The following is a 26,460-nucleotide window of genomic DNA, read 5'->3' on the forward strand; positions in this document are numbered from 1 at the left end:
TCCAAGGAAAAGTTAGTTTGAAGTCCGATCGTGTGTAAGAGGCTTTAGACTGGGATGCCATTAAAGTTCATGTGCGTGTAAAGGCAGACGTCCCAATACTTTTAATATATATATGCGCTAGGCCCTGCTGAATTTCTGGCTGTTAGGCTGATCCTGTGGCTTCAATACTCAGTCACTGATTAAAGATAAGAATGCAGATCAAGGTATTCAAACGTCATTATTAGCATACTTGTTCCAGGTCAATGACTACTGAGTACTGAAACCATTGTGTCAGAAAGTAGAGTTTATTTTTCTACTTGCCTGGCAAATATACATTTATTTTTTTTAGGAAGAGGCCTGCTATGGATGCTTCCACGTTTTTACAACAGATTACCATTAAGAATGGACCAACATATTGTTCTCACCTACAAAAGGGCTCTATTGAAATGGGAATATATTCACCTGTATTTGGACCTATGGTTTCTATTATCACATCAGTCATTTCCCTTCTTCCAATGTGCTGATGCAGAATTGCTGCCTTTTCCACAGGCGTCTTTCCATCCAAGTAGCCTGCAGCAGCATGTAACGTCTTCTCTTTAATTTCCTCATCAGACATCTCCGTGGCTAGGGAGGAACATAAATATTAATGTGTTGTGGTTTACAGGAAAGGCAGGAAACAATAGAGCATGCAGCAATGGACTAACCTCACTGTTAATATATTATTTATTTTTTTCATATCAATGCATTCACCAACTCAAAAGTAATTATATTTTATACTCCATTGAATAGATAATTCAGCTGATCATAAATCACTGCTTGTACGACTATGAAAGACAGTACTGTCCCCCACTTAAAAGGGAAAGACATGGCAATATTACTTACTTGAATATGTCTGATGTGTGTCATCACTTATTTATAAGACCTACGATGCAGTTTTGGCATATTGTTAGAGTTCAGCTATGGGCAAAATAGATAAAATAGATCTTTGATGAGTGAATATTTATGGAAACGCTAGCTACTGCAATGTTGTTCTAAAATGTACCACGTCATTTCAGATAATAAACCATTTTCTGCTGCATTTTTTATGCCAAGCTAAAGGTCTCCTTGTACTTTCCTGCAAAAGCAATGCCTAAATCTAGTTCTTAAAGTGGTTGTAAACGCCCAAAAAAAAACAAAAAAACACACAACCCTGCAAAACAAAGTCATAATGAGATTGTATGCATCACATACTGGCTCTTTATTAAATACTTACTGTATATACTCCAGTATAAGCAGACCCGAATATAAGCAGAGGCACCTAATTTTACTACGGAAAAGAAGAAGGGGTGCCCGGCTTTAAAAAAAAAAACGGTGCTCCCCGGCCGGAGCTCCTGCAGACAGCAACCTTTGTACTTATAGAGGAGAACTGGTGCTACATGTGTGCAAAGTTTTGGGTCCAGGGGACCTACAGCCGGCCGGTACAGGGTCCCCAAAGTTACCAGAGAACTTACCATTTAACATGGGAGTCTATGGAAGGGGTGCCCGAATTTGAAAAATCAGTGGTCCCCGGTTGTAGGTCCCCCGGACAACAAACTTTGCACACTTGTAGAGAAAGAGTGGGGCTATATGTGTGGCAAGTTTGGTACCGGGTCCCCAAAGTCCGGGAGATCAGGAGCAAAAAGGTGACTCGAGTATAAGCCGAGGGGGGCATTTTCAGCACCAAAAAATGTGCTGAAAAACTCTGCTTATACTCGAGTATATACGGTACCTTAAATCGAAGCTGTTGCAGTGGTACCTGTACACTGCTGTGACCAGCGACATGTCTCCTGGAGTTTTTTTCAGGTTCGCGGGTTGCGGCGATGTGATTGGCCAGAGCCACGATGACGTCACTACCACGCATGCTTGAGGGAGCCGCCGGTCGCAGCACAGCTCCTGGAGAAAGTGTGCATGTGCCGATGACATTGGCACACGGGGATACAGTGAATATCTCCAAAACAGTGCAAGTTTAGGAGATATTCATGGTACCTACAGGCAAGCCTTATTATAGGCTTTACAACCACTTCAATACCGGGCACTTTCCCCGCTTCCTGCCCAGGACAATTTTCAGCTCTGTTACACTTTGAATGACAATTGCGCGGTCATGCAACACTGTACCCAAACTGAATTTTTATAATTTTCTTCCCACAAACAGAGCTTTCTTTTAGTGGTATTTGATCACCACTGCAGATTTTTTTTTTCCTAAACAAACTAAAATAACCGAAATTAAGAAAGAAAAAAAAAAAAAAAAAAAAAGGGTTTTCTTTGTTATAAAAGTTTGTTTTCTCCTTCAGTGCACCGATATGTAGAATTGATGGGCACTGATAGGCAGCACAGATGATTAGGTACAGACAGGTTTTCCTGATGAGCACTGACTGGCAGCAGATGAGCACTGTTGGTGGCACATCCGATAGGTCTGTGCTGATAATCAATGTTCCGATTATCAGCACAGACCCATCAGAGGCTCCTTACTACGATCGGAGATGCGGTGTGTCAGACTTACACAAAATGATCGCCGCGCTGCGTGCCAGCATGTTATCCCGCTGGACGTCATATGATGCCCAGTCAGGATAACTGAACCACGGGAAGTGGTTAAGGGCATGGCTTAAAGGCCAAGTTTTTTTTTTTTTTTTTTTTAACAGAGAATTAAAGACCAAGTTTACCTTTGGAACATGTTACATGATCCACTTAAAAGGGCTTTGGCCATAATTCTCCTTGAAGCAGAACCTCAAAAGATGAATTTCCGATAGTTAGCATTCTCCTCCGTTCACTGCCACATTTGCACGTGGGTCCTGTCTTGTGTTCTCCCTAGCTGTGGCTGGTTTCAGTGAAAAGTGAGAGATCGCCTTGTGTCGGACAGATTCGGAACAGTAGTGACTTTTTCCCCATGTCCGATTAGCTGATGCACAGTGCAGCGAGGAGAGTCACAGAGTCTGTAATCCTTTGTATGTGGATTAACCCTTTAGGAGAATCTCCCCAAAAATGAAATTTCTCGTACAGTGGGTGCCTAAAATCTGATTTGTATCTTAGTGCAGACTTCTGGTAAAATCACAGCGAGTCAAACACACAAGCGGAAAATGACATAACTGTAGGCATGCTGTACAAAGACTGCTCTTCCACCATGGCTTTAATTATTGCGTGGCCTCCGACATGCTGGAAAACAATGCACTGAATCCACCAAAAAGCCATAACAGATGCTTAAGATTTTTTTAAGAAAAAAGGGAGGGTAGCAGCTGCTGTCCTGAAATGCTCCTAGAAATACTGCCACCTATAAGTCTAAGGTTTTCTGAAATCGCATTTCAGGACAGCCTTGGAGAGGATAACCAAGAATTTTACCCTAGGGTGGTACTACTGCCTGCACCTTACTACCGAAGGCCTGATCTGCAGCTGACAATAGATCCAGCCTATAGTGTCGGAGGAACATAGAGAAGCTGGACCAGGTAGCAGCCTTGCATATTTGTTCAGGCGAAGCACTTTTGGCCCAGGAACTTGCCATCAATCTTGTAGAGTGGGCAGAAATATCAGAAGGAGGAAACTTCTCCCTTAACCGTGTAGGTCTCTAGGATTGCGCATTCAAACCACCTTCCCAGCGTGCTTTTAGAAGATTTTTCTCCTTTGCGGGGTCCCGAAAGCGTTCTAAAAAAAATGCATTGGACTTCCTAAATGTTTTAGTCACGGTTAGGTATTGTAACAGCCATCTTCTTAAGTCCAATGTATGGAAAGTTTCCGCTCTTGGATTGGCTAGGGCTGAAGAAAAGGCGTGTTGTACCATTTCCTGTAAACAATGAAAAAATATAGCAATCTTGGTAAGGAATGCCGGGTCCGTTCTAAGGACCACCCGATCCGGGAAAATCATTAAAGAGGGTTCCACGACCACCAAAGCCTGAAGCTAGTTGATTCTTCGGGCTGACGCGATAGTCACCAAAAAAAATTATCTTTAGGAAGAAATTTAAGGACATTTCCTCTAGGGGTTGGAAAGGAGCCTCCATGAACCCCTGCAAAAGAATAGACAAATCCCAGCTGGGAAAAGTTTTAAAGGGCCACCGGTAGAGCTGCATGATTCTGGGAAAAATGAGAATCGCGATTCTTTTGCATAAAATGAAGATCACGATTCTCTCACGAGTCTCAAAGTAGTAAACCGCGTTCTTGTTTTTTTTTTTAAACCTACCTGAAAGGCAAAAGCCATAATGAGCTAGTATGCACTGCATACTTACCTTGGAACGAGTCGTAGGGAACTTACCTGGTCCACGCCGAGGGAGATGTCATCTTGCCTCGGCGTGTCTTCCGGGTATCGCCGCTCCAGCGCTGTGAGTGGCTAAAGCGGCAATGTCGTCACTCCGGCGCATGCATGCGGGAGACTTCTTTCCGGCAAGGTCCGGCGGCTGCCGGGCCTTTAGCCGAGGATCCCCGCTGCGCATGCGCCGCTGGGTGCCAGCCCCTTCTCCATTCCATCATGGAGGATCCCTTTAGATGGATTGCCGTTAGCGAAGCTACATTACGTTTTGCCCAGGAAAGTAACTGCCTAGCTAAATCTAAGAGTCTCTTGTTACCCCGCCGTTGTATTGTCCAAAAGGACCTTGGCCTTCAGTTCCCACCAGTTTGATGACTTCTTGGCCTCTACTTTGGTCCAGGACCCCTGCGCAGTCTGCCCATCTAGGTAGGCTCCCCAACCACAAGCATTAAGATGGCAACAGGAGGAAAGCCAGAATATACCTTTTTATTCGGGATAACAGCGGAGCGGCGGTGGGAAACAAGAAATGTGAGTTTAGCACAGCATTGCTATTACACTTTTTTTTTTTCTCTTTTTTAAAGTGTATTTTTTTTTGTGCGTGTACTCGAGAGAGGAGCCGGACTGCAGGAGTTGGGAGTAGGCAGGCCTCCCCCAGAGGCAATCTGCCACCTTTCTCCATGCCCCGGGTGGCAATGGCGGGTGTGTGAGGGGGTCCTCCCACACAGCCCGCCCTACCTGCTCCGCTTTGAAGCCCAACGGGGCAGAGGGACTCCCTATAAGGGAGTGAGAGGATTAGCCCGCTCAACCAGCCCCATTAGTCCTTCGCCTCTCTTTTAGAGACCGCGTGGTCAATGTGAGTGTGTTAACCCAATTTAGAGTGCGTGTGTAGGTGTGGTGGTTTTTGTGGGAGGGGGGTGGGCGTACTAAGCGCAGGCTTACCTCGCATAGCACACCCACCGGGAGCCGGGCTGAGACCACCAAACTCAATTCACATGAAGCCGAGACCGGGATCCGAACCTCTAGCTGCAGAGGTGAATGGCTTGTCAGCGCAGTGCCAATCGCGTTGAGCCACCACAGCTCCCTGCTATTACACTTTTAAATAGCCCATAAACAAAAAGTCGATTTTGCGTGGGAGATCCGCTTTAACCACTTAACGCCCGCCGCCGTAAGGCTTCACTGCCTGTTTCCCTTAGTGTGAATGGCGGAGCGGGACCTGCACCGATCGTGGGATCAGCATCAGGGGGGCCATCAGCACGGGGCAAGTAGGACAGGCAAGTGTCCTTTTAAAAGTCAGCAGCTACACTGTTAGTAGCTGCTGACTTTTAAAAATAAAAATTTGCGGGTGGAATCCTGCTTTAACCGGGTATTCCCTGTGCTGCTGAGGAGCTGTCATTGATTCATATTCATGCTCGTTATCATCTACCTAAAAGGTAAGAGGCAGTGTGTTTGGGTGACGGTGACATTACTTATCTGACACCTCAAGACACATCCCTTTAGCTTACTTTGGACTTTTTAAAGTGAATTACATTTACTCGTTTGTGCCAGCAATATATTTTGGACTTTTTCAAGTGCTTCACCATTTTCCATATATCCATTTGTGCTTTGTCCATGCATATTGCGATAGCTGCTGATTAATACCAATTTTAAATGTAATATATTATATGCTCCCAGTGCAACATATTTGGGTTTTTCTAAAGTCCAGCAAGCGCCAGGAGCGTCTCCTACAATTGATTCAGCTGCGGGATCGGGACACCACCAGTGCATGCTCAGGAATGGCAGCAGACAGGTGCAAATGCATCTACACACACAGTGGGGAGAAAACTTTTGGAGGATGGTCTGGTGTCAAGAAGGGAAGCAAACTATTCTCTCCAGGAATACCATCAGGGACAGGCTGATATTGTGCAAAAGGTACAGGGATTGGACTGCTGAGGATTTGGTGTAAAGTCATTTTCTCTGAAGAATCCCTTTTCCGATTGTTTGGGGCTTCCAGAAAAAACGTTGTCTGGAGAAAAAGGTGTCATGCCAACAGCAAAGAATCCGGAGACCATTCATGTGTGGGGTTGCCTCTCAGCCAAGGGAGTGGGCTCATTTATAAGAGCATAGCCATGAATAAAGAATGGTACAAAACACCTCCCAAAAGCATTAAGGGAGAAACAATATCAAGCAAGTGGACATTGATGGTCAGACTTTAAGGCCAAGGAAGTATGGTTTTGTAAAAAATATAATTTAATAGCATATAAATAAATTAAACAGGATATACATAAAATAAATAAGTTCAAGAAAAATTATCACAAATTCATCAACAGCAGATGACCACTGTACATTCCTCCGAAGTCGCCAACGCACGTTTCGCCGTGGGGCTTCTTCAGGGCGAGAATGAGGAATATAGAGTTAGCAGAGAAACTTATCTGCAATGATATAGTGTGGCATATTAGTCAAACAAAAATATTAATCAAAATACAGAAATACAGAATTAAAATGAAATGAGAAAGTGTCATAGTGTGTATTTACATGGCTGGTGGTCCCTCGATGGGTGCGTCCACGGGGCATATAAGATATAGATGGAATTATACCAAGTCGGGAAGTGAGCTTTAGGTACAAGCTTCCATATATCGAAAATCTGGTTAACGAAAATATATATGTATATATATAGCAGTACTTCAACATAATATATATGAATTCTTATTATAGCTGCTGTCAACGCGCAGACACAGATACCATATAGAAAATTATAATAACGATGGAGTAGATAGTAATAAAGATGAAGGATAAGACAGAACACTAAGAACCTACATATGTGTATATGCATGCACAAGCCTAAATGCACATACATGCACGCACACACATGAGAGAAAGAGGGGGGGAAAAAAGAAAAAAAGAAAAAATGAAAAAAAGGGATGATGAAGAGAGAGTGTTAATTATAGTAGGTAATAAGGGGGAAAAGAAAATCATGTGAACAAATGCATTGGATATAGTTGCTACATAGTTACTGCGGTCTTAATAAAAGACGGGACCAAACGGTCTTTTATTAAGACCGCAGTAACTATGTAGCAACTATATCCAATGCATTTGTTCACACGATTTTCTTTTCCCCCTTATTACCTACTATAATTAACACTCTCTCTTCATCATCCCTTTTTTTCATTTTTTCTTTTTTTCTTTTTTCCCCCCCTCTTTCTCTCATGTGTGTGCGTGCATGTATGTGCATTTAGGCTTGTGCATGCATATACACATATGTAGGTTCTTAGTGTTCTGTCTTATCCTTCATCTTTATTACTATCTACTCCATCGTTATTATAATTTTCTATATGGTATCTGTGTCTGCGCGTTGACAGCAGCTATAATAAGAATTCATATATATTATGTTGAAGTACTGCTATATATATACATATATATTTTCGTTAACCAGATTTTCGATATATGGAAGCTTGTACCTAAAGCTCACTTCCCGACTTGGTATAATTCCATCTATATCTTATATGCCCCGTGGACGCACCCATCGAGGGACCACCAGCCATGTAAATACACACTATGACACTTTCTCATTTCATTTTAATTCTGTATTTCTGTATTTTGATTAATATTTTTGTTTGACTAATATGCCACACTATATCATTGCAGATAAGTTTCTCTGCTAACTCTATATTCCTCATTCTCGCCCTGAAGAAGCCCCACGGCGAAACGTGCGTTGGCGACTTCGGAGGAATGTACAGTGGTCATCTGCTGTTGATGAATTTGTGATAATTTTTCTTGAACTTATTTATTTTATGTATATCCTGTTTAATTTATTTATATGCTATTAAATTATATTTTTTACAAAACCATACTTCCTTGGCCTTAAAGTCTGACCATCAATGTCCACTTGCTTGATATTGTTTCTCCCTTAATATTATTACAGATGTGGCCCATGTGAGTGCTATCCTTGTGTTTCCACTTTAATTTTTCTTTTTTTCCCCCCTATGCCCCCCCTTTTTTTCTCTTTCTCTTCTCTTCCTTTCTTCTTTCTTATTTCTCTTTTTTCTCCTCTCTTCTTCTCTCCTCTCTACTCCTTCCCCAGTTTCTTTAACCAACCCCTCCCCCCTTTGAATCATTACACCTCCCAAAAGCAACTTCTCCCATCCATCCAAGAACAGTTTGGTGAGGAGCAATGCCTTTTCCAGCATGATGGAGCACCTTGTCATAAGGCAAACGTGATAAGTGGCTTGGGGAACAAAACATAAACATTTGGGGTCCATAGAGCTCCTCAGACATTAATCCCATTGAGAACTTGTGGTCAATCCTCAAGGAGGCAGGTGAACAAACAAACAAAAAAAAAAAAAAAAAAAAAAAAAAACACAAATCCTGACAAACTCCAAGCACCGATTATGTAAGGATGGGCTGCCATCAGTCAGGATGTGGCCCAGAAGTTGAGTGACATCATGCCAGGGTGAATAACAGAGGTCTTGAAAAAGAAGGGTCAACACTGCAAATATTGAGTCTTGTGTAAACCAGTGGCGGCTCAAAATTTTTGAGGGGGGCGCAAAGGAAAAAAAAAAATTGCAGTCTCACTGTGCCCAAACGCAGCCACTGTTACATGCCATCAAACGCAGCCACCGTGCCATCAATTTGCACCACTGTGCCATGCCATCAAATGCAGCCACTGTGCCATCAATTCGCACCACTGTGCCATGCCATTAAACGCAGTCACTGTGCCATACATTGTCACCACTGTGCCATGCCATTAAACGCAGTCACTGTGCCATGCCGTCAAATGCAGTCACTGTGCCATCAATTCGCACCACTGTGCCATGCCATTAAACGCAGCCACTGTGCCATACATTGTCACCACTGTGCCATGCCATTAAACGCAGCCACTGTGCCATACATTGTCACCACTGTGCCATGCCATTAAACGCAGTCACTGTGCCATCCATTGTCACCACTGTGCCATGCCACTAAACGCAGCCACTGTGCCATACATTGTCACCACTGTGCCATGCCATTAAACGCAGTCACTGTGCCATCCATTGTCACCACTGTGCCATGCCATTAAAACGCAGTCACTGTGCCATCCAATTAAACGCAGCTACTGTGCCATCCATTGTCACCACTGTGCCATGCATTGTCACCACTGTGCCATGCCATTAAACGCAGCCACTGTGCCATGCCATTAAACGCAGCCACTGTGCCATACATTGTCACCACTGTGCCCTTTAATGGTCACCACTGTGCCAATTGTCCCCACTGTGCCCTGTAAATTGCTTTCTTCCCCCTCCGCCCGGCACTTACCTTACTGGTTTTAGGCATCCACGTCCCACGATGTCTTCTCCCGCCCTCGATGACTGACAGGCGTCTCAGCCAATCAGGTTACTGGTAGCCAGAACCGGCCAACCTGATTGGCTGAGACGCCTGTCATCTTATTCAAGGGGCGTACAGTCTGTGCGCTCCGAGAATAAGCTTCCGGGCTGTATTGGGAAAGCCTATCAGAGCCGCTGGCTTTGATAGACATTTCCCTACAGCCAACCAGCTGGCGTTATTCAGATGGCCGGAAATTGAGCGCCGACCATCTGAATAACAGCTGCAGCGGCGAAAATAACATAGATTCGTGCAATGCATGAATCTATGTTATTTGACTCAGTGGCGGTGAGAGCCAGAGGGGGCGGCGCTCCAGTGCCCTCTATGGACGAACCGCCACTGGTGTAAACTTTGTGTAATTGTCAATAAAAGCCTTTGACATTTATGAAATGTATGTAATTATACTTCAGTATACCATAGTAACATCTGACAAATAGATCTAAAAACACTGAAGGAGTAGATTAATCAAAATTAATCTTTGCGTCATTCTCAAAACTATTGGCCACGGCTGTTTAACCTCTTGACCACTGGGCACTTAAACCCCCTTCCTGACCAGACCAATTTTCAGCTTTCGGTGCTCTCACAATTTGAATGACAATTACTCAGTCATACAACATTGTACCCATCTGATTTTTTTGTCCTTTTTTTCACACAAATAGAGCTTTCTTTTGGTGGTATTTGATCACCTCTGCGGTTTTTATTTTTTGCGCTATAAAAGAAAAAAAGACTGAAAATTCTGTAAAAAAAAAAAAAAAAAAAATTCTAGTTTCTGTCATATTAGCAGGTTATTTCTCACACACAGCATATGCATACCACAAATTACACCCCAAAACACATTCTGCTATTCCTCCCGAGTATGGCGATACCACATGTGTGAGACTTTTACACAGCGTGGCCACATACAGAGGCCCAACATGCAGGGAGCACCTTCAGGCGTTCTGGAGCACCCAGGCCAATTCTGACATTTCTCTCCTACATGTAAAAATCATTATTTATTTGCTAAAAAATTACATAGAACCCCAAAACATTATATATGCTTTTTTTTCAAAGACCCTAGAGAATACAATGGCGGTTGTTGCAACTTTTTATCTTTCACAGTATTTTCGCAACAATTTTTTTAACGCGTGTTTTTTTAAAGAAAAAAATGTTTTGTGATTAAAAAAAAAACAGTAAAGTTAGCCCAATGTTTTTGCATACTATGAAAGATGAAGTTACGCTGAGTAAATAGATACCCAATATGTCACCCTTCAAAATTGCACACGCTCGTGTAATTGCGCCAAACTTCGCTACTTAAAAATCCCCATAGGCGACGTATTGCAGACAGTATGGGGGGTATTGCAGGCAGTATGGGGGGTATTGCAGAGTATTGCGCAGGGAGGGATGGCTGGATCTGTGACTGCATTTGTCACAGATCCAGCCCACAGCAGCTGCTGCCACCCGCTCCCCCCCCTCCTCTCGCACTGTACCGATCGGTACAGAGAGGAGAGGGAGGAACCGGCGTCATTACATTTGACGGAGCGATCACATGGTAAACGGTCGCTATCAGCGGCAATTTACCGCGATCCGTCGGGTCTTCTAGACCCGGCGCTCACGGATGATTCCGGGAGCGCGCCCCAGGGGGACGTCTGCCCAGAATAACTCCACCGCGCTGTAGCAGTATTTTCGCTATAGCGCGGTGGGAAAGTGATTAAGAATCTTTTCACACGGGCTGTCCGATCAGGTCCACCTGTTCATTTTTCAGGCGAACCCAATCAGACCTTCCATTCAACTCTATGGAGCAGGCAGATGGTCAGTCTGTTTTCACCCGATTGCCCCATAGAGGAGAGTGGGACTCTGTCCGTCTCCGCACAGCGATCCACCGCTGAGCAAGTAGACTCTGTCCAATTGCAGCACCCGTGTGAAAGGGGCCCAACACTGACAATCCTGCTCTGCCTCCTGTGTTCATCACCCCAAACTTATGTCTCACTAATACAGGAGGTGGTCAGATCACCAAGTGAAAAAGCCTACAAAAAGGAAAACGAATACAGCCACCACATTCAATTATTGATAAACAACTATATATTCAATTTTTGGTTTAACCACTTGCCGACTGCCTTACGACTATATACGGCGGCACTTTAAAGATGGATATCTCGGTAACAGCAGTTGCTGCCACAACCAAGGTATCCATCTTTAGTGTGAGCGATCCTGTAAAAGATAACGGTGGTCTCCGCTGCGGATTCGCCGCAAGATCACCATTATCGGCGGCGGGAGGGAGCCTCCCGCCGCTTACCGGAGCTGTCGGTAGCGGCGGAGGCGATCGGGTGCTTCAGCCTGCTCTGTGGGAATACGAGTGAGGGCAAGATGGCCCCCACCCGTCCCCATAGCATTGCTGGGCGGAAGAGACGTCAAAACGTCAGTCCCGCCCAGCGTCTTAAAGAGACAATTTTTTGTTGTTATTTTTTCAAATGACAAAATTTACATTTTTTTTTTTGCTTTTAAGTATAAATATGAGATCTGAGGTCTTTTTGACCCCAGATCTCATATTTAAGAGGACCAGTCATGCTTTTTTATATTACAAGGGATGTTTACATTCCTTGTAATAGGAATAAAAGTGATAATTTTTTTATTTTTTTCCAGTGTAAAAAAATAAGAAAATAAATAAGAAAAAAAAAAAAAGTTTTAAAGCTCCCTGTCCTGACGAGCTCGCGCGCAGAAGCGAACGCATACGTGAGTAGCGTCCGCATATGAAAACGGTGTTCAAACCACACAAGTGAGGTATCGCCGCGATTGTTAGAGCGAGAGCAATAATTCTAGCCCTAGACCTACTCTGTAACTCAAAAAATGCAACCTATAGAATTTTTTAAACATCAAATATCGAGATTTTTAAGGGTAAAAGTTTGACGCCATGCCACGAGTGGGCGCAATTTGTAAGCGTGACATGTTGGATATCATTTTACTCGGCGTAACATTATCTTTCACAATATATAAAAAAATTGGGCCAAATTTATTGCTGTCTTATTTTTTTAATTAAAAAAAGTGAATTTTTTCCAAAAAAAGTACGCTTGAAAGACCGCTGCGCAAATATGGTGCGACAAAAAGTATTGCAATGATCGCCATTTTATTCTTTCTCTAGGGTGTTAGAAAAAAAATATATATATAATGTTTGGGGGTTTTAAGTAATTTTTTAGCAAAAAATGTTTTAGTCTTGTAAACACCAAATCTGAAAAACACCCAAAGTAGAGAAGTGGTTAATACCACTTTAAGATTGTGTGTTGGATGTGGGACTTGTGTAGAATGTTCCCTCAAACAATACTGACAGGGAAAGGCAGCAGCCGGAGCCCAGCCTCGCAGGTAAGCAGCCATGACAGGTACACCCGTCTATAGGAATCCCCCCCGGCTCACCAGCACGGTATTGGAAGCCCACAGGAGAAGGAGAATGATCCGCAAGCTCCAGCCGGACGACAACCAGTGATACACTCATATGTCAGGCCAGACACGGGCGGGGAGCGCACACAGGAACAGTCACTACACCAGCCGGGGGACCCGACTATTCCCTCTACCGTCTCACAACTGCACATCCGGAATCAGGAACCCGTGACTCCGTCTGAGACTTTTCATTGGCCGCTTACCATGACTTGACAAAGATCTGCGGCTGCCATGTCTGATGTGGGAAAACAATGTAAACAAGCCGGAGATGGAAATAGACCTGCGTTGTGGTTTTATGACAAATGATGGTGGAAATATTTATAAGCCATGACTTCGTTAGCTAGACTAGTCTATACAGCAGGTGCTCCTACAAAGGACACTATATACACAAATTACATAACCCACCGATTTAACAGTTACTTACCCTTTCTGTCACCATTACTTCAGATATTTCTCCCTGCGCTTCACATGACAGTGGTCTCCAGAAACATGGCCGCCTCAGAGGGACTTGCCTGACCTCTAGTGTGTGATCGCGTGTGTTGCGGGAGTTGGAGATCTGTCAAAGGCAGTCGGAGGAGAGCTGTAGTGTCCGAGCTCAGGGTGAGTTACAGTCTGACCCTTCTCACCACATAGAGAAGCACATGGCAGTCGGCTGATGACATAGACAGTTACTGGAAATAGAGTTCATGAGCACACCCGGATAAAGAGACCTCGCTCTATTCTTCAATGAACAGTATCCATACATAGGGTGCAGATATGGAGGAGCTCTCAGTCACATAGGAAGTGTGGATAATGAACACTCAGGGCTCTCTTAAGTGTCAGATAAACTTTTCATCCCTACAACCAATCAGATTCTCGCTGTCATAGCAGGGTGATGACATAGACAAAATATCTGATTGGTTGCAGAGAGTTTCTTTACAGCTGTTACAAAGTTGATATGTCTTCCTGATTGTCGGGATAAGTGTCTGTGGAGTTGCAATGTATCTTAAAGTGGTTGTAAACCTCAGACATGAAATATGTACAAAGCATATCACTCTAGAGGGGGGTCTCCAAACTGTGGCCCTGGGGCTGGGTGCGACCCTTTTGCTTGCCTTTATCTGGCCATCGGGTCACCTTTCCTCACACTTGATACCTGACACTATTCTACCCACTGACACCAACAATAGGGCAATATTCCTGCTACTGACATCAACAATGGGGAACTATTTCTCCCATTGATGCCAAGGATGGGGCACTATTCTTCAAACTGTCACCAACGGTGGGGCACTATTCCTCCCACTGACACCAATGACGGCGCACTATTCCTGACACCAATGACGGCGCACTATTCCTGACACCAATGACGGCGCACTATTCCTGACACCAATGACGGCGCACTATTCCTCATACTGACACCAATGACGGGGCACTATTCCTCACACTGACACCAATGATAGGAAGGATAGGAGGGTTCTTCAAAAAGTTTCCTCACTTTTTTAACTCTATTAAATATTTAAAAAAAAAGCGTGAAAACCTTTTGAAGAACCCTCCTATATGCGTCTGTGAAGGTGTGCATTAAAGTGAACCTATTTCTTTTGCCCTGAATGGACAAAGCACACTTTATATCAAATGTTTTGCTAAAAATTACTGCCCATGACTGTTCTATATTACTGCCCATGACTATTCTATATTACTGCCCATGACTATTCTATATTACTGCCCATGACTGTTCTATATTACTGCCCATGACTGTTCTATATTACTGCCCATGACTGTTCTATATTACTGCCCATGACTGTTCTATATTACTGCCCATGACTGTTCTATATTACTGCCCATGACTATTCTATATTACTGCCCGTGACTGTTGTATATTACTGCCCGTGACTGTTGTATATTACTGCCCGTGACTGTTGTATATTACTGCCCATGACTGTTGTATATTACTGCCCGTGACTGTTGTATATTACTGCCTGTGATTGTTCTATATTACTGCCCTGAATGGGCAAAGCACACTTTATATCAAATGTTTTGCTAAAAATGACTGCCCATAAATGTTCTATATGTAGCGCCCCCTTACTTTCAGTATGGGCACTACGCTAAAGTTAGTGGGGAATGGGAAAGTTACCTTGCTCCCATTCACAATTTGTTTAAATTTTGGGACTTCTGTCATTCCAGAAATGTCCACTGGGTCAGTCTGTGGTCCAGGGATGCAATGTCATCCCTTGCCAGCAGTTGGCGCCAGGGTGGTTCTGGCAGAGCAACTTTCCCCAGCAGCCAATTAGAGAAGTTTTTTCCTCGCAAGGCATGCTGGGCAAGGGTATATCTGTGACAGGTGTCATGTGTTCTAAAATCTTTGCGGGGTCCCCGTTCCAGGTGCGGCATCCACCTTCAGGGTGCACGCATCCATGGACCCCGCCGGCGTGGCCCACCTGGCCAAAATTGCAGGCTACGAAAACCCTCATCCGGAGGTACAAGGGGACCCCAGTGACTTGCTGGGTTCCCGGTTCTGTTAAAAGGATCCCAGGCTGGGTGCTGTACAATTGGGGAGTCTGTTTGTGGGGGGCTCCAACGGAGCCTGGACAAACCAATTGGGGATCCGGTGACCAGAGTACTGACAGGTATGTTTGCTGTCATCTGGTGACCAAAGCAGAGATCTGCTGGGAGGATTCGCTCCATTTATCTACCTAGCTCAGTCATTGTAATTGGCCTGTGGCAGAGGCCCTAGAGACAGGCCTGTTCCTCCCAGAAATCCTAAGTGACATCTCGGGTGCCAGGTTTATAAAAAGGGGTCTGTCCGGGGGCACTTTACCCACTCAGTTGGAGTGGCGACGAGTTACAAATTGGTACTATACAGAGCAGTACTGACTGCTTCACTTAATATCCAGGCCTGATACTGCAAAGTTCTCTCTCTCTCTCTCTCTTCATCAACCTTGTCATTCCCAATTTATGTTGATGTTGGCCTGGAAAATAAAGCATTGGAAAAACCCTTTATTCACTGTCTGGACCTTGGCTCACTGTTTGTTTCCTACAACTGCACCCATACGCCACATTAAGGTAACTCAATATGCCGATCCCAAAAACAAACCAGCGGCTCCTTCGGGGGTAGCGCTACATATATTACTGCCCATGACTGTTCTATATTACTGCCCATAACTGTAGTTTACTGGTCCTTGGTATAGTGGCTGCATTGGTATTTTTTTCTTTTAAGAATATATTTTTTGCCCTTTAATTGGTTGAACTAGATGGACTTTTTTCAACCAGACTAACTATGTAAGCTTCTTTTGCTTTATTTTCACCTGGTAATCCTGCAAATAGCACACATCCTGTCCTTGTTCAACTACATCACTCTTCCCCACTGTATCTATGGAGGGCGCCATAGTTGTCACTAGGGGTGCAACGGATCGTCACCGATCCGTGATCCAAACGGGCCACCCCGTTCAGATCGGCACACTCCGCGATCCGCGGAGCGCTCCGGAGCCTAGGCCTAGGAAAGTCCCCGGCTTCGGCCTAGCTCCGGAGCGGCGGCCATCTTGCTCCACCCAGTCTGCTTGCCAGAGCCCAGCGTGACACGCCTCCCCGCCTCCCCGGGGAGGCGTGTCACGCTGTGCACTGGGCTCTGACAAGCAGACTTGGAGACAGTGAAGCACTGGTGTGAGAGGGGAGAGCAAATTCAGGGGTGGATTATAAAGAGGAAGCAGGTGAGGCTGTTTGGGACTTGTTAAAAGTACTATCTTGATGTTTTTACAGCAATATATATATATATATATATGTGTATATATATATATGTGTGTATATATATGTATGTGTGTATATATATATGTATGTGTGTATGTATATATATATATGTATATATATATATATATATATATATATATATATATATATATGTGTATATATATGTATGTGTGTGTGTATGTATATATATATGTGTATATATATATATATATATATATATATATATATATATATATATATATATATATACTTTTTTTTTCTTTTGGACCAATGAAAACGGACCCTTTTTTTTTTTTTTTTTTGCTGATTCGAAAATGATCCGATCCGTGACTCCTGATCCGAGGATCGATCCGATCTGTGAGTTTTTTGATCCGTTGCACCCCTAGTTGTCATCATAGGCTGCTTTCCTGATATGGACTATAATTTGTTGGGGGAAAGGCTGGTGTTAGCTTTGCAATCATCCTGACACCATGGCTGATATGGTGTTAGGATGATTGAAGCACATTATTTTACATTATAACATACAGTATAATGAAATAGTTCAACTCACCATAATGCAGAATCGGTGGGAGCCCTGAGTGTGTAACTTGCCACCGTTGCCTGCCACTAGATGCAGCATGTCACTTTACACTGTTGCCTGCCACCAAATGAAGCTTGTTACTTGCCACTGTTGCCTGTCACCAGATGCAATAAGTCACTCGCCACTGTCACCTGCTACCAGATGCAGCATGTCACTTTCCACCATTGCCCGCCACCAGATGAAGCTTGTCACTCGCCACTGTCGCCTACCACCATATGCTGTTTGTCACTTGTCACTTGCCACTGCTGCCTGCCACCAGATGCAGCTTGTCATTTGCCACTGTCGCCTACTACCAGCTACAGCTTGTCACTTGCCACTGCTGCCTGCCACCAGATGCAGCTTGTCATCTGCCACTGTCGCCTACCAACAGATACAGCTTATCACTTGCCACCACTGCCTGCCACAAGATGCAGCATGTCACTTTCCATCGTCGCCTACCACCAGATACAGCTTGTCACTTGCCACCATCGTCTACCACCAGATGCAGTATTCACTTGCCACATTCCCTGCCAACAGATGCAGCATGTCACTTGCCACCATCGCCTGCCACCAGATCCAGCTTGTCACTTGCCACCATCGCCTGCCACCAGATGCAGCATGTCACTTGCCACCATCGCCTGCCACCAGATGCAGCATGTCACTCGCCACCGTCGCCTGCCACCAGATGCAGCATGTGACTTGCCACCATCATTCACCACCCGATGCAGCATGTCACTTGCTACTGGTAATTTTAACTGAAAGTGGTTAACTAGCAAAAAAATAAGGATCTATTTTTTGTATTAATATGTGTACACTGATAAGTAATAGTTTTGATGTGTTATTGTTATATTTAATTTTCCTAGGTACAATGCTGATAACCCGAGTTTTGCAAGCTTCTTGCAAACATCCTTCGGCATGGAGACGCTGCCTGCTGCAACAGTGGAGTCCAGTAAGATGGGGACACGCATCTACCCAAGTATATAAGGCAGTTGTTTTTGATATGGGAGGTGTACTTCTACCTTCACCCTACAAATTAGCTGAAGGTGAGAACAACAGCACGTTTTATTCAAATTCCTAAAATGCTAAAAAGTCTAGTTACCGATTACAAGATTTCACCTTTATGCCATTTTTTCCCCCAGAATAACGAGCAGTAATTTCTGGTTGACAAGCATCACTGTACTTTGTACAATGACCTTTGGTGTAGTAAATGAAGGCATACATTTTTACAGAGCATGTTAAAGACTATTTTTTAAGGGCTAACTTCAGACAATTTTTTTCTAGATAAGGTAGGAAATGGTTAGAACTTTGGTCAGACATATTTAGTAGAGATTTCAGGCACCAGGGCAAGAAGTGGAATTTTTTTATTGCTGGTTGTATCCCCATTAGGGAGACTCACCCTCTCTATTTGTCCTGTTTATACGTGAAAGTGACAGCCCTCACAAATTTTATTCAAAAATGAAAAACGTTGCCTTTAGAGAAAAAAAAAAGTTTTTGTTGCTGTCTCTGTCCCCGTTGAGAGATGTCCTCTTACTTTCTGTCTGTTTGAGACCCTTCCATCCGTCACAACAATGGAGTAACAGACAACAAGATAAAAATCTTAGAGACATTGCAATTCATTCTCGCTCTATCCAGTTTTGTTAGTTGATTGCATGCTATGTATGGGCATTTATTTTTGTATCCACAGTCAATTTATAGTTGTCATCAATTTATAGTTGTCGTAAAGCCTTAAAGGAGTTGTAAATGAAAAAAAATATTCACCTTAATGCAATCTATGCATTAAGGTGAAAAAACATCTGGTGTTGCCGGCCCCTCCCGAGCCCCCCTTATACTTACCTGACCCGTCGAAAGTCCCGCGCGGTCCCGATATTCTCTTTGCCACTCAGCCTGGCCGCTGATTGGCTAGAGCAGATGGATTGAGAGCAGCGCAGCCATTGGCTGGTGCTGCTGTCAATCACATCCAGTGACACGGCGCGCCGAGGGGCGGGGCCGAGTGATACAGTGAGTGGCTATGGCGGTATCACGGGAGCGCGCCCACAACTACTGACCAACATGCGAGCTCTCGCATGACTGTGGTGAGTAATTGTGGGGAGGACCAGAGACAGCCGCCGAGGGACCCCAGAAGACGTGGATCGGGGCCACTCTGTGCAAAACGAACTGCACAGTGGAGGTAAGTATAACATGTTTGTTATTTTAAAGAGTTTTTTTTTTTCCCCTTTACAAACGCTTTAAGGTTTTTCACCGTAATGCATTAAAGCGAAGGTCCACACAAAAAGTGAACCTCCGCTTTTCGGAACTCTCCCCCCCTCCGGTGTCACATTTGGCACCTTTCAGGGGGGAGGGGGTGCAGATACTTGTATTTGCACCAACTTGCAGGCATAGATGGCCGCAGAATCTGCGGATATCTCCGCCACCACCCCCCCCCCCCCCACTACTGCATGCGCAGTAGGTAATTGGGCACTGAAGCCACTACACTCTTCAGTTCATGATTCCCTCACTGAGGATGGCAGCGAGGGCAGCCGAGAGGGCATGCTGGACAGGTAAGTGTCCATTTATTAAAAGCAGCAGCTGCAGTATTTGTAGCTGCTGGCTTTTAATAATTTTTGTTTAGATGAACCTCCGCTTTAAGTTGAAATATCTTCTGTGCTGCAGATGCCCCCCCAGACCCCCCCATTTTCTTATCTGAGACAGATTTGATTCAGTGATGCTCCAGCTGCTGTCTCTCTCCTCATTGGACTGATTGATAGCAGCAGGAGCCATTGGCTCCCGCTACTGCAAAAAAAAATTGTGACGCGGGGGCAGGGCCCAGTCCCACTGGCTATGTCAATGGACACAGCAGCAGGACTCAGGAGTGAACCCGCATGAAACCCAATGAAAAGGAGGGGCCTGGAGATCTGGCATAGGACCCCAGAAGAGGAGAAAGGGTGCTACTCTGTGCAAAACTATTGCACAGAGCAGGTCATTGTAGGCATGTTTGTTATTTTTATAACAATGAAATTCCATTTTCTCTCTCCCTAGATAGTGATACTAATGCATTAATCACTGTGTTTATATCTCTTACACAGAGTGGGAAATTCGTAACAATGTTCCTGGGGGCACCATAAAACAAGCCATTCTAACTGGTGGTGAGAGTGGACCTTGGATGAAATACATGAGAGGAGAGTTATCTGCTCAAGGTTTTTTGGAAGAATTCGGACATGTCTGTTCAAATATCGTGAGTTTTACTTGCTGGAGATGTTTTAAGAAGTTAACTGTTTCAGAAACCACCATGCAGAGACAAATTATCTGACAATTTTAGTTACCTTTAAAGGGGTTGTAAAGGTTTGTTTTTTATTTTCTAAATAGGTTCCTTTAAGCTAGTGCATTGTTGGTTCACTTACCTTTTCCTTCCATTTCCCAAGACTCTGTACTATCAGCAGCAGTGGCGGCTGGTGCTCAAACATTTTTGGGGGTGGCAAAAACTAACACCAACCTTCCCCCCCCCCTCTCCCCTGCGCAGGAGACAGATGGCGGTGATCATCCTCCCCAACCCCTCCCCCCAGCAGGAAATGGACAACAGCGCGTTCATCCCCAACCCCCCTTTCCCCCACGAGAGACGGACAGCAACGATCACTCACCAGCCCCACCCACCCCCTCTCCCCACGGGAGAAGGACTGCAGCGATTTACTGTGAATGTGCCATGAGAATGATACCTTACCTTATTGAGGCAGAGAGAAGGAAGACCTAGGCCGCTCTGACCGATTCTCAGGCGAGCACACAGACAGACATTCTCCTCCCGGCCGCACAGGAACAGGAAGTGTGTCCTGAGACACGATTGGCTAGGGAGCCCTAAGACTCCCTGGCCAATAAGGGGTTTCTGATTGGCCAGGAGGAGAATGAGGAAGACAATAGCGACTATTCATATGCTCTGTGATCCGAGCCCACCCTTTTTTGAAGCCTATTAGAGCCTCAGGCTATAATAACGTGCTTAAAAAAAAAACATTGGAATCCATGTGTCTGGCACCCTGCATGTAGATTAGGGGGCCGGACCCACGGATTGGGGGACGGCGCCCCTTATGGAGCGCCCTCCACTGATCAGCAGATGGATTAGGGACAGTAAAAAAAGGAAGGATCAGAGAAAACAGATCAAGATCGTACAGACTTTTTACACAATGCAGTGGATGAATCCGTTTACTTCCACAGTGGGAATAACAAGCATGTTTTAATGCATATACAGATTTTACTGCTGTGTGTTTAGTAACACTTTAAGGTCATCTCATCCTTTTGCCCTGACAGCTTGTGAGAATGTCCTACTTAAATATCAGGCTTTAAAGAAGGCTATGCTTCCCTGATCCATTGGCTAAAGTAGTGATGTGGTGTTAGGGGGGGGGGCAGAAATAACACCTTTACATTGGGGTGCATGTCATCTAAAGTGTTTGGATGTTCAGGGGCATTGTCAAGGAGCAATTTAAAAGGAATATTTTTGCCCAAACCTTCAACAGCAGGGACAAAATGGTTCAGAAACCATTCTTGAAAGACCACAACCTTAACCCCAGCCTTTGAATTTGCACTCCAAATATCAGGAAGACATCATGTCTTAGTCACATTACATAGTGCCCTCGGATTTAGGGAGTGTTGCACTGGCAAAGGTTTAAGCTTTAAATCCCCAAATGCATTACCCCCAAGAAATAGTCAGCCTGTCGTCTGATGCCTTATGTCCTGGTGCATTTTTTTCCTCCTTTGAAATGTAGGTCCTCTCAAGCATTTTTTCCCAAAAACAAGCCATTTTCTTTTACATTTGTGTTACGGAACCATGAACCAGACGTACAACAAGAGATAAGTGAAAATAAGAAGGCTTTATTGAAAAATCAAGCTGTAAAGCAAAAGTCCAACGGATGGTGAAACCAGAGGTCAGGAACCAGAAGAGTAGTCAGACGAAGCCAGGATCAGGAACCAGCAGGGAAGTCAGACGAAGCCAGGATCAGGAACCAGCAGGGAAGTCAGACGAGGCCAGGATCAGGAACCAGCAGGGAAGTCAGACGAAGCCAGGAACAGAACCAGAAGCAGCAGCAGTCTTAGAAGCATGTGCACACAGGAGGACCAAGCAAGGAACTGAAGTCACAGACCTCCTATATATGTGAGCCAGGTATCCAGCTCCTCCCAGTGGGAAGGAGGAGCCGCAGGGTGGGAGGCTACAAGAGACCTAGAAACCAAGATGGCCGCCAGCACATGTCAAACGAAGGAGACAGGAGAGAGGTAAGACCATGACAGTACCTCCCCCTCAAGGGCCCCTCCTCCGCGGTGCAAAAAACGGTTTCTGAGGGAAGCGTGCGTGGAAGGCTCGGAGCAAGGCAGGAGCATGGACATCTGCGGAGGGAACCCAGGAACGCTCCTCAGGACCATAACCACGCCAGTGGACCAAAAACTGCACCCGACCGCGAACCAGGCGTGAGTCCAGGATATTGCTCACCTCATACTCCTCGTGATTGCCCACTTGGACCGGACGAGGCCGAGGAACCGAGGAAGTGAAGCGGTTGCACACCAGTGGCTTCAACAGGGAGACATGAAACACGTTGGAGATCCGCATGCCAGGTGGAAGCGCAAGGGCATAGGCTACCGGGTTTACCCTGCGAAGCACTCGGAAGGGACCAACAAAGCGAGGAGCCAGCTTGGGAGTGGGCACTCGAAGGTTGAGGTTGCGGGTGGACAACCATACACGGTCTCCGACCTGGTAGGAAGGAGCAGGCGCTCGTCTGCGATCAGCCTGGAGTTTCTGGCGCTGCGCAGAGACCTCAAGGGACCTCTGGATCTGTACCCAAGAAGCACGTAGAGCAGAAAGGTGATCCTCCACAGCCGGAATATCCTGGGGAGAGAATGCCTCCGGTAACACGGCAGGTTGGAACCCATAATTGGCCATGAAGGGAGACGTCCCAGAGGAAGAGTTCACAGCCGTGTTCCTGGCAAACTCAGCCCAAGGCAGGAGGTCAACCCAATTGTCCTGGTGATCGGAGACATAGCAACGAAGGAATTGCTCCAAGGCCTGATTGGATCGTTCTGCGGCCCCATTGGACTGAGGGTGGTAGGCCGAGGAGAAGGAGAGATGAATCCCCAACTGGGAGCAAAAGGCGCGCCAGAACCTGGACACAAACTGACTCCCCCGATCCGACACTATCTCTTTGGGCAAACCGTGCAACCGGAAGACCTCCCGGGCAAAAATCGTGGCCAACTCTTGTGCAGAGGGTAACTTCTTGAGAGGAACACAGTGGCACATTTTGGAAAACCGATCCACAATCATGAGAATGACCGTATGGCCTCGGGATGCAGGGAGGTCCACAATGAAATCCATCCCCAGGTGTGACCATGGGTGCTCCCCGGTGGCTATGGGTTGCAGCAGGCCCAACGGAAGGTGCCGAGGGGACTTACTTTGGGCACAAACAGAGCATGCCGCTACATATGCGGCGATGTCGGAACGTAGGGAAGGCCACCAGAACAGACGTGAAACAGCCCAGGACAGCTGATTCTTACCAGGATGCCCCGCGGTCTTGGAGTTATGGTAGGTTCGCAACAACCGAGTGCGCAACTCCTCAGGCACAAAACATCTGCCGTTGGGTGTCCCAGAGGGAGCACCAGACTGAGCCGCCAAAATCTGCTCACCAAGGGGAGAGGTCAGGCTGGTGCGAATGGCGGCCAGGATCTGATTCGGAGGTATGACCGAAGTCGGTATAGATTCCTCCCTGGACAGCTCGGAGTACTGCCGTGATAAGGCATCCGCCCTGATGTTCTTGGAACCAGGTAGGTAGGAGACCACGTAATTAAAACGTGACAAGAACAGAGCCCATCTGGCCTGACGTGGTGTCAATCTCTTGGCCTCAGAAAGGTAGGTCAGATTCTTGTGGTCCGTCAGGATGAGAACCGGAACCACCGAGCCCTCGAGCAAGTGCCTCCACTCTTTGAGAGCCTGCACTATGGCCAATAACTCCCTGTCACCAATCTGATAGTTGCACTCCGCGGATGACAGTTTCCGGGAGTAAAACCCACAAGGAAGCAGCGGACCCTCTGGTGTCCTACGCTGAGACAGAAGGGCGCCTACTCCCGTCTCGGACGCGTCCACCTCGAGGACAAAGGGCAACCCAGGGTTGGGATGAGACAGAATCGGAGCTGACACAAAGGCGGATTTTAGGGCCTCAAAAGCCCGGATGGCCTCGAGCGGCCAGACCTGGGAATTACTGCCCTTCCTGGTCAGATCCGTGAGAGGCTTGGCCAGCATGGAGAAGTCCCTGATGAACTTCCGATAATAATTGGCGAAGCCCAAAAAACGCTGCAAGGAACGAAGACCACTGGGCTGAGGCCACTGTAAGACAGCCGAAACCTTCTCAGGATCCATGGAGAACCCCTCAGCGGAAATGATGTAACCTAGGAAGGTTACCTGGGATCGGTGAAATTCGCATTTCTCAAGCTTACCGAACAGCTTGTTCTCTCGTAACCGTTGCAACACTCGTTTGACATCCAGAATGTGGGCCTCCCTGGATTCAGAATATACCAAGATGTCATCCAAATAGACCACCACACACTGCTGCAACAGGTCACGGAAAACATCGTTGATGAATTCCTGAAAGACTGCGGGCGCATTGCACAACCCAAAGGGCATAACCAAGGATTCATAATGACCGGTCCTGGTGTTAAAGGCGGTCTTCCACTCATCGCCCGCCTTGATCCTTACCAGGTTATATGCCGCCCTCAGGTCGAGTTTGGTAAAGACCGTGGCCCCCTTAAGGCGATCGAACAGCTCGGAAATCAAGGGTATCGGGTAAGCGTTCTTGATCGTGATGCGATTGAGACCCCTGTAATCGATGCAAGGCCTCAACTCACCGCCCCTCTTTTTCACAAAGAAAAATCCAGCCCCTGCCGGGGACGAGGATTTGCGAATGTGACCACGGGACAGCGCCTCCATCACGTACTCCTCCATGGCCTCATTCTCCGCAACCGACAGTGGATAGACCTTGCCGCGAGGAGGAACGGCACCAGGTTGTAACTCAATGGCACAATCATATGGGCGGTGCGGAGGTAGGGCAACTGCGCGTACCTTATCGAATACATCCCGGTACTCCTCGTATTCAGGAGGCAACAGAGAGTCCGAGGAAGTACACAGCAACTTGACAGGCCCATGGATGCACTTAGCCCCACACTGTGGTGCCCATGAGAGGATCTCGGCCGATCTCCAGTCAAAAGTCGGATTATGCTTCTGGAGCCAGGGGTACCCCAAGACCACCGAGTAGTGTGGAGACGAAATAACTTGGAAGCAGACCGACTCTCTGTGAGCGGCACCAATGGCTACCCCCACTGGAAGGGTCTCATGAGTCACGTGTGACGGTTGGAGGGGTCTTCCGTCTATCGCCTCTAGAGCCAGCGGGGAACCTCGAGCCTGTAGAGGAATGGAATTGGCGGCAGCGAACTCACTATCAATGAAAAAACCACCAGCACCAGAGTCCACCAACGCCTGGGTCGTCACCGAGCCCCCGACCCAGGAGAGGACAACAGTGATCAGTGGTTTATCAACACGGGAAACCGGGGACGAGGAGACTCCACCCAAGATCTGCCCCCGACAGGATCTCAGGTGCGAGCGTTTCCCGGACGGTTCGGACATGCCAACCGAAAATGCCCATCGAGACCACAGTACATGCATCGGCCCTCGCGTCTCCGGAGTACCCTCTCCCCCTCGGACAAGCGAGCAAACCCCAGCTGCGAGGGTTCACCCCCAGACAAGTCAACACCAGGAGGCGTGGGAGGAGAGGGAGGCACGGGTGGGACAGCAAACGTAGGCGCCAAACTGTTAGGAGGCCTCCGCAGGCTCACCTTAAAGGAAGGTCTCTCCCTGAGTCTGGTGTCAATCAAAATCAGGAAAGAAATAAGAGCCTCGAGCTCCACTGGTAGGTCCTTAGCTGCAACCTCATCCTTCAAGGCATCCGAGAGACCATGAGAGAAAGCAGCGACCAGGGCCTCATTATTCCAACCTACCTCTGCTGCCAGGGTACGAAACTCAATGGCGTATTCGGCTACGGATCGTGAACCCTGTCTGACGGACATAAGGAGCTTCGCAGCAGAGGCGGCGCGAGCCGGCACATCGAATACCTTCCGAAGAGAAGCAACAAAACCGGAAAACTCGGCAACCACCGGATTGTTGTTCTCCCATAAAGGACTGGCCCAGGCCAAGGCCTTGTCAGAGAGCAGCGAGATCAAGAAC

The 26,460-nt window shown here is 46.3% G+C and overlaps 2 protein-coding genes across 4 annotated transcripts in view; one reads left to right on the forward strand and one right to left on the reverse strand.

Annotated features, from left to right (window-relative positions):
* LOC120933318 (BRCA1 associated protein) overlaps window positions 1–13,481 on the reverse strand; it is an 86,473-nt gene extending 72,992 nt beyond the window's left edge. Inside the window, exons 1-3 of one of the 3 annotated variants that reach the window (XM_040346484.1) lie at window positions 12,944–13,027; window positions 862–936; window positions 442–603 (exon numbers count right to left, since the gene is read on the reverse strand). In XM_040346484.1, coding sequence (XP_040202418.1) covers window positions 442–595 — 154 coding nt within the window. In that variant the 5' untranslated portion in view covers window positions 596–603; window positions 862–936; window positions 12,944–13,027. Of the gene's footprint in view, window positions 1–441; window positions 604–861; window positions 937–12,943; window positions 13,141–13,391 lie in introns of those variants that run through there. The other 2 variants (XM_040346476.1, XM_040346467.1) reach the window with 2 other exon arrangements.
* Window positions 13,476–26,460, forward strand: part of ACAD10 (acyl-CoA dehydrogenase family member 10) — a 105,149-nt gene continuing 92,164 nt past the window's right edge. Inside the window, exons 1-3 of the mRNA XM_040346455.1 lie at window positions 13,476–13,567; window positions 18,107–18,286; window positions 20,306–20,454. Coding sequence (XP_040202389.1) covers window positions 18,112–18,286; window positions 20,306–20,454 — 324 coding nt within the window. The 5' untranslated portion in view covers window positions 13,476–13,567; window positions 18,107–18,111. The remainder of the gene's footprint in view (window positions 13,568–18,106; window positions 18,287–20,305; window positions 20,455–26,460) is intronic.

The sequence above is a fragment of the Rana temporaria genome, chromosome 1 (assembly GCF_905171775.1).
Source record: "Rana temporaria chromosome 1, aRanTem1.1, whole genome shotgun sequence".
NCBI lineage: Eukaryota > Metazoa > Chordata > Amphibia > Anura > Ranidae > Rana > Rana temporaria.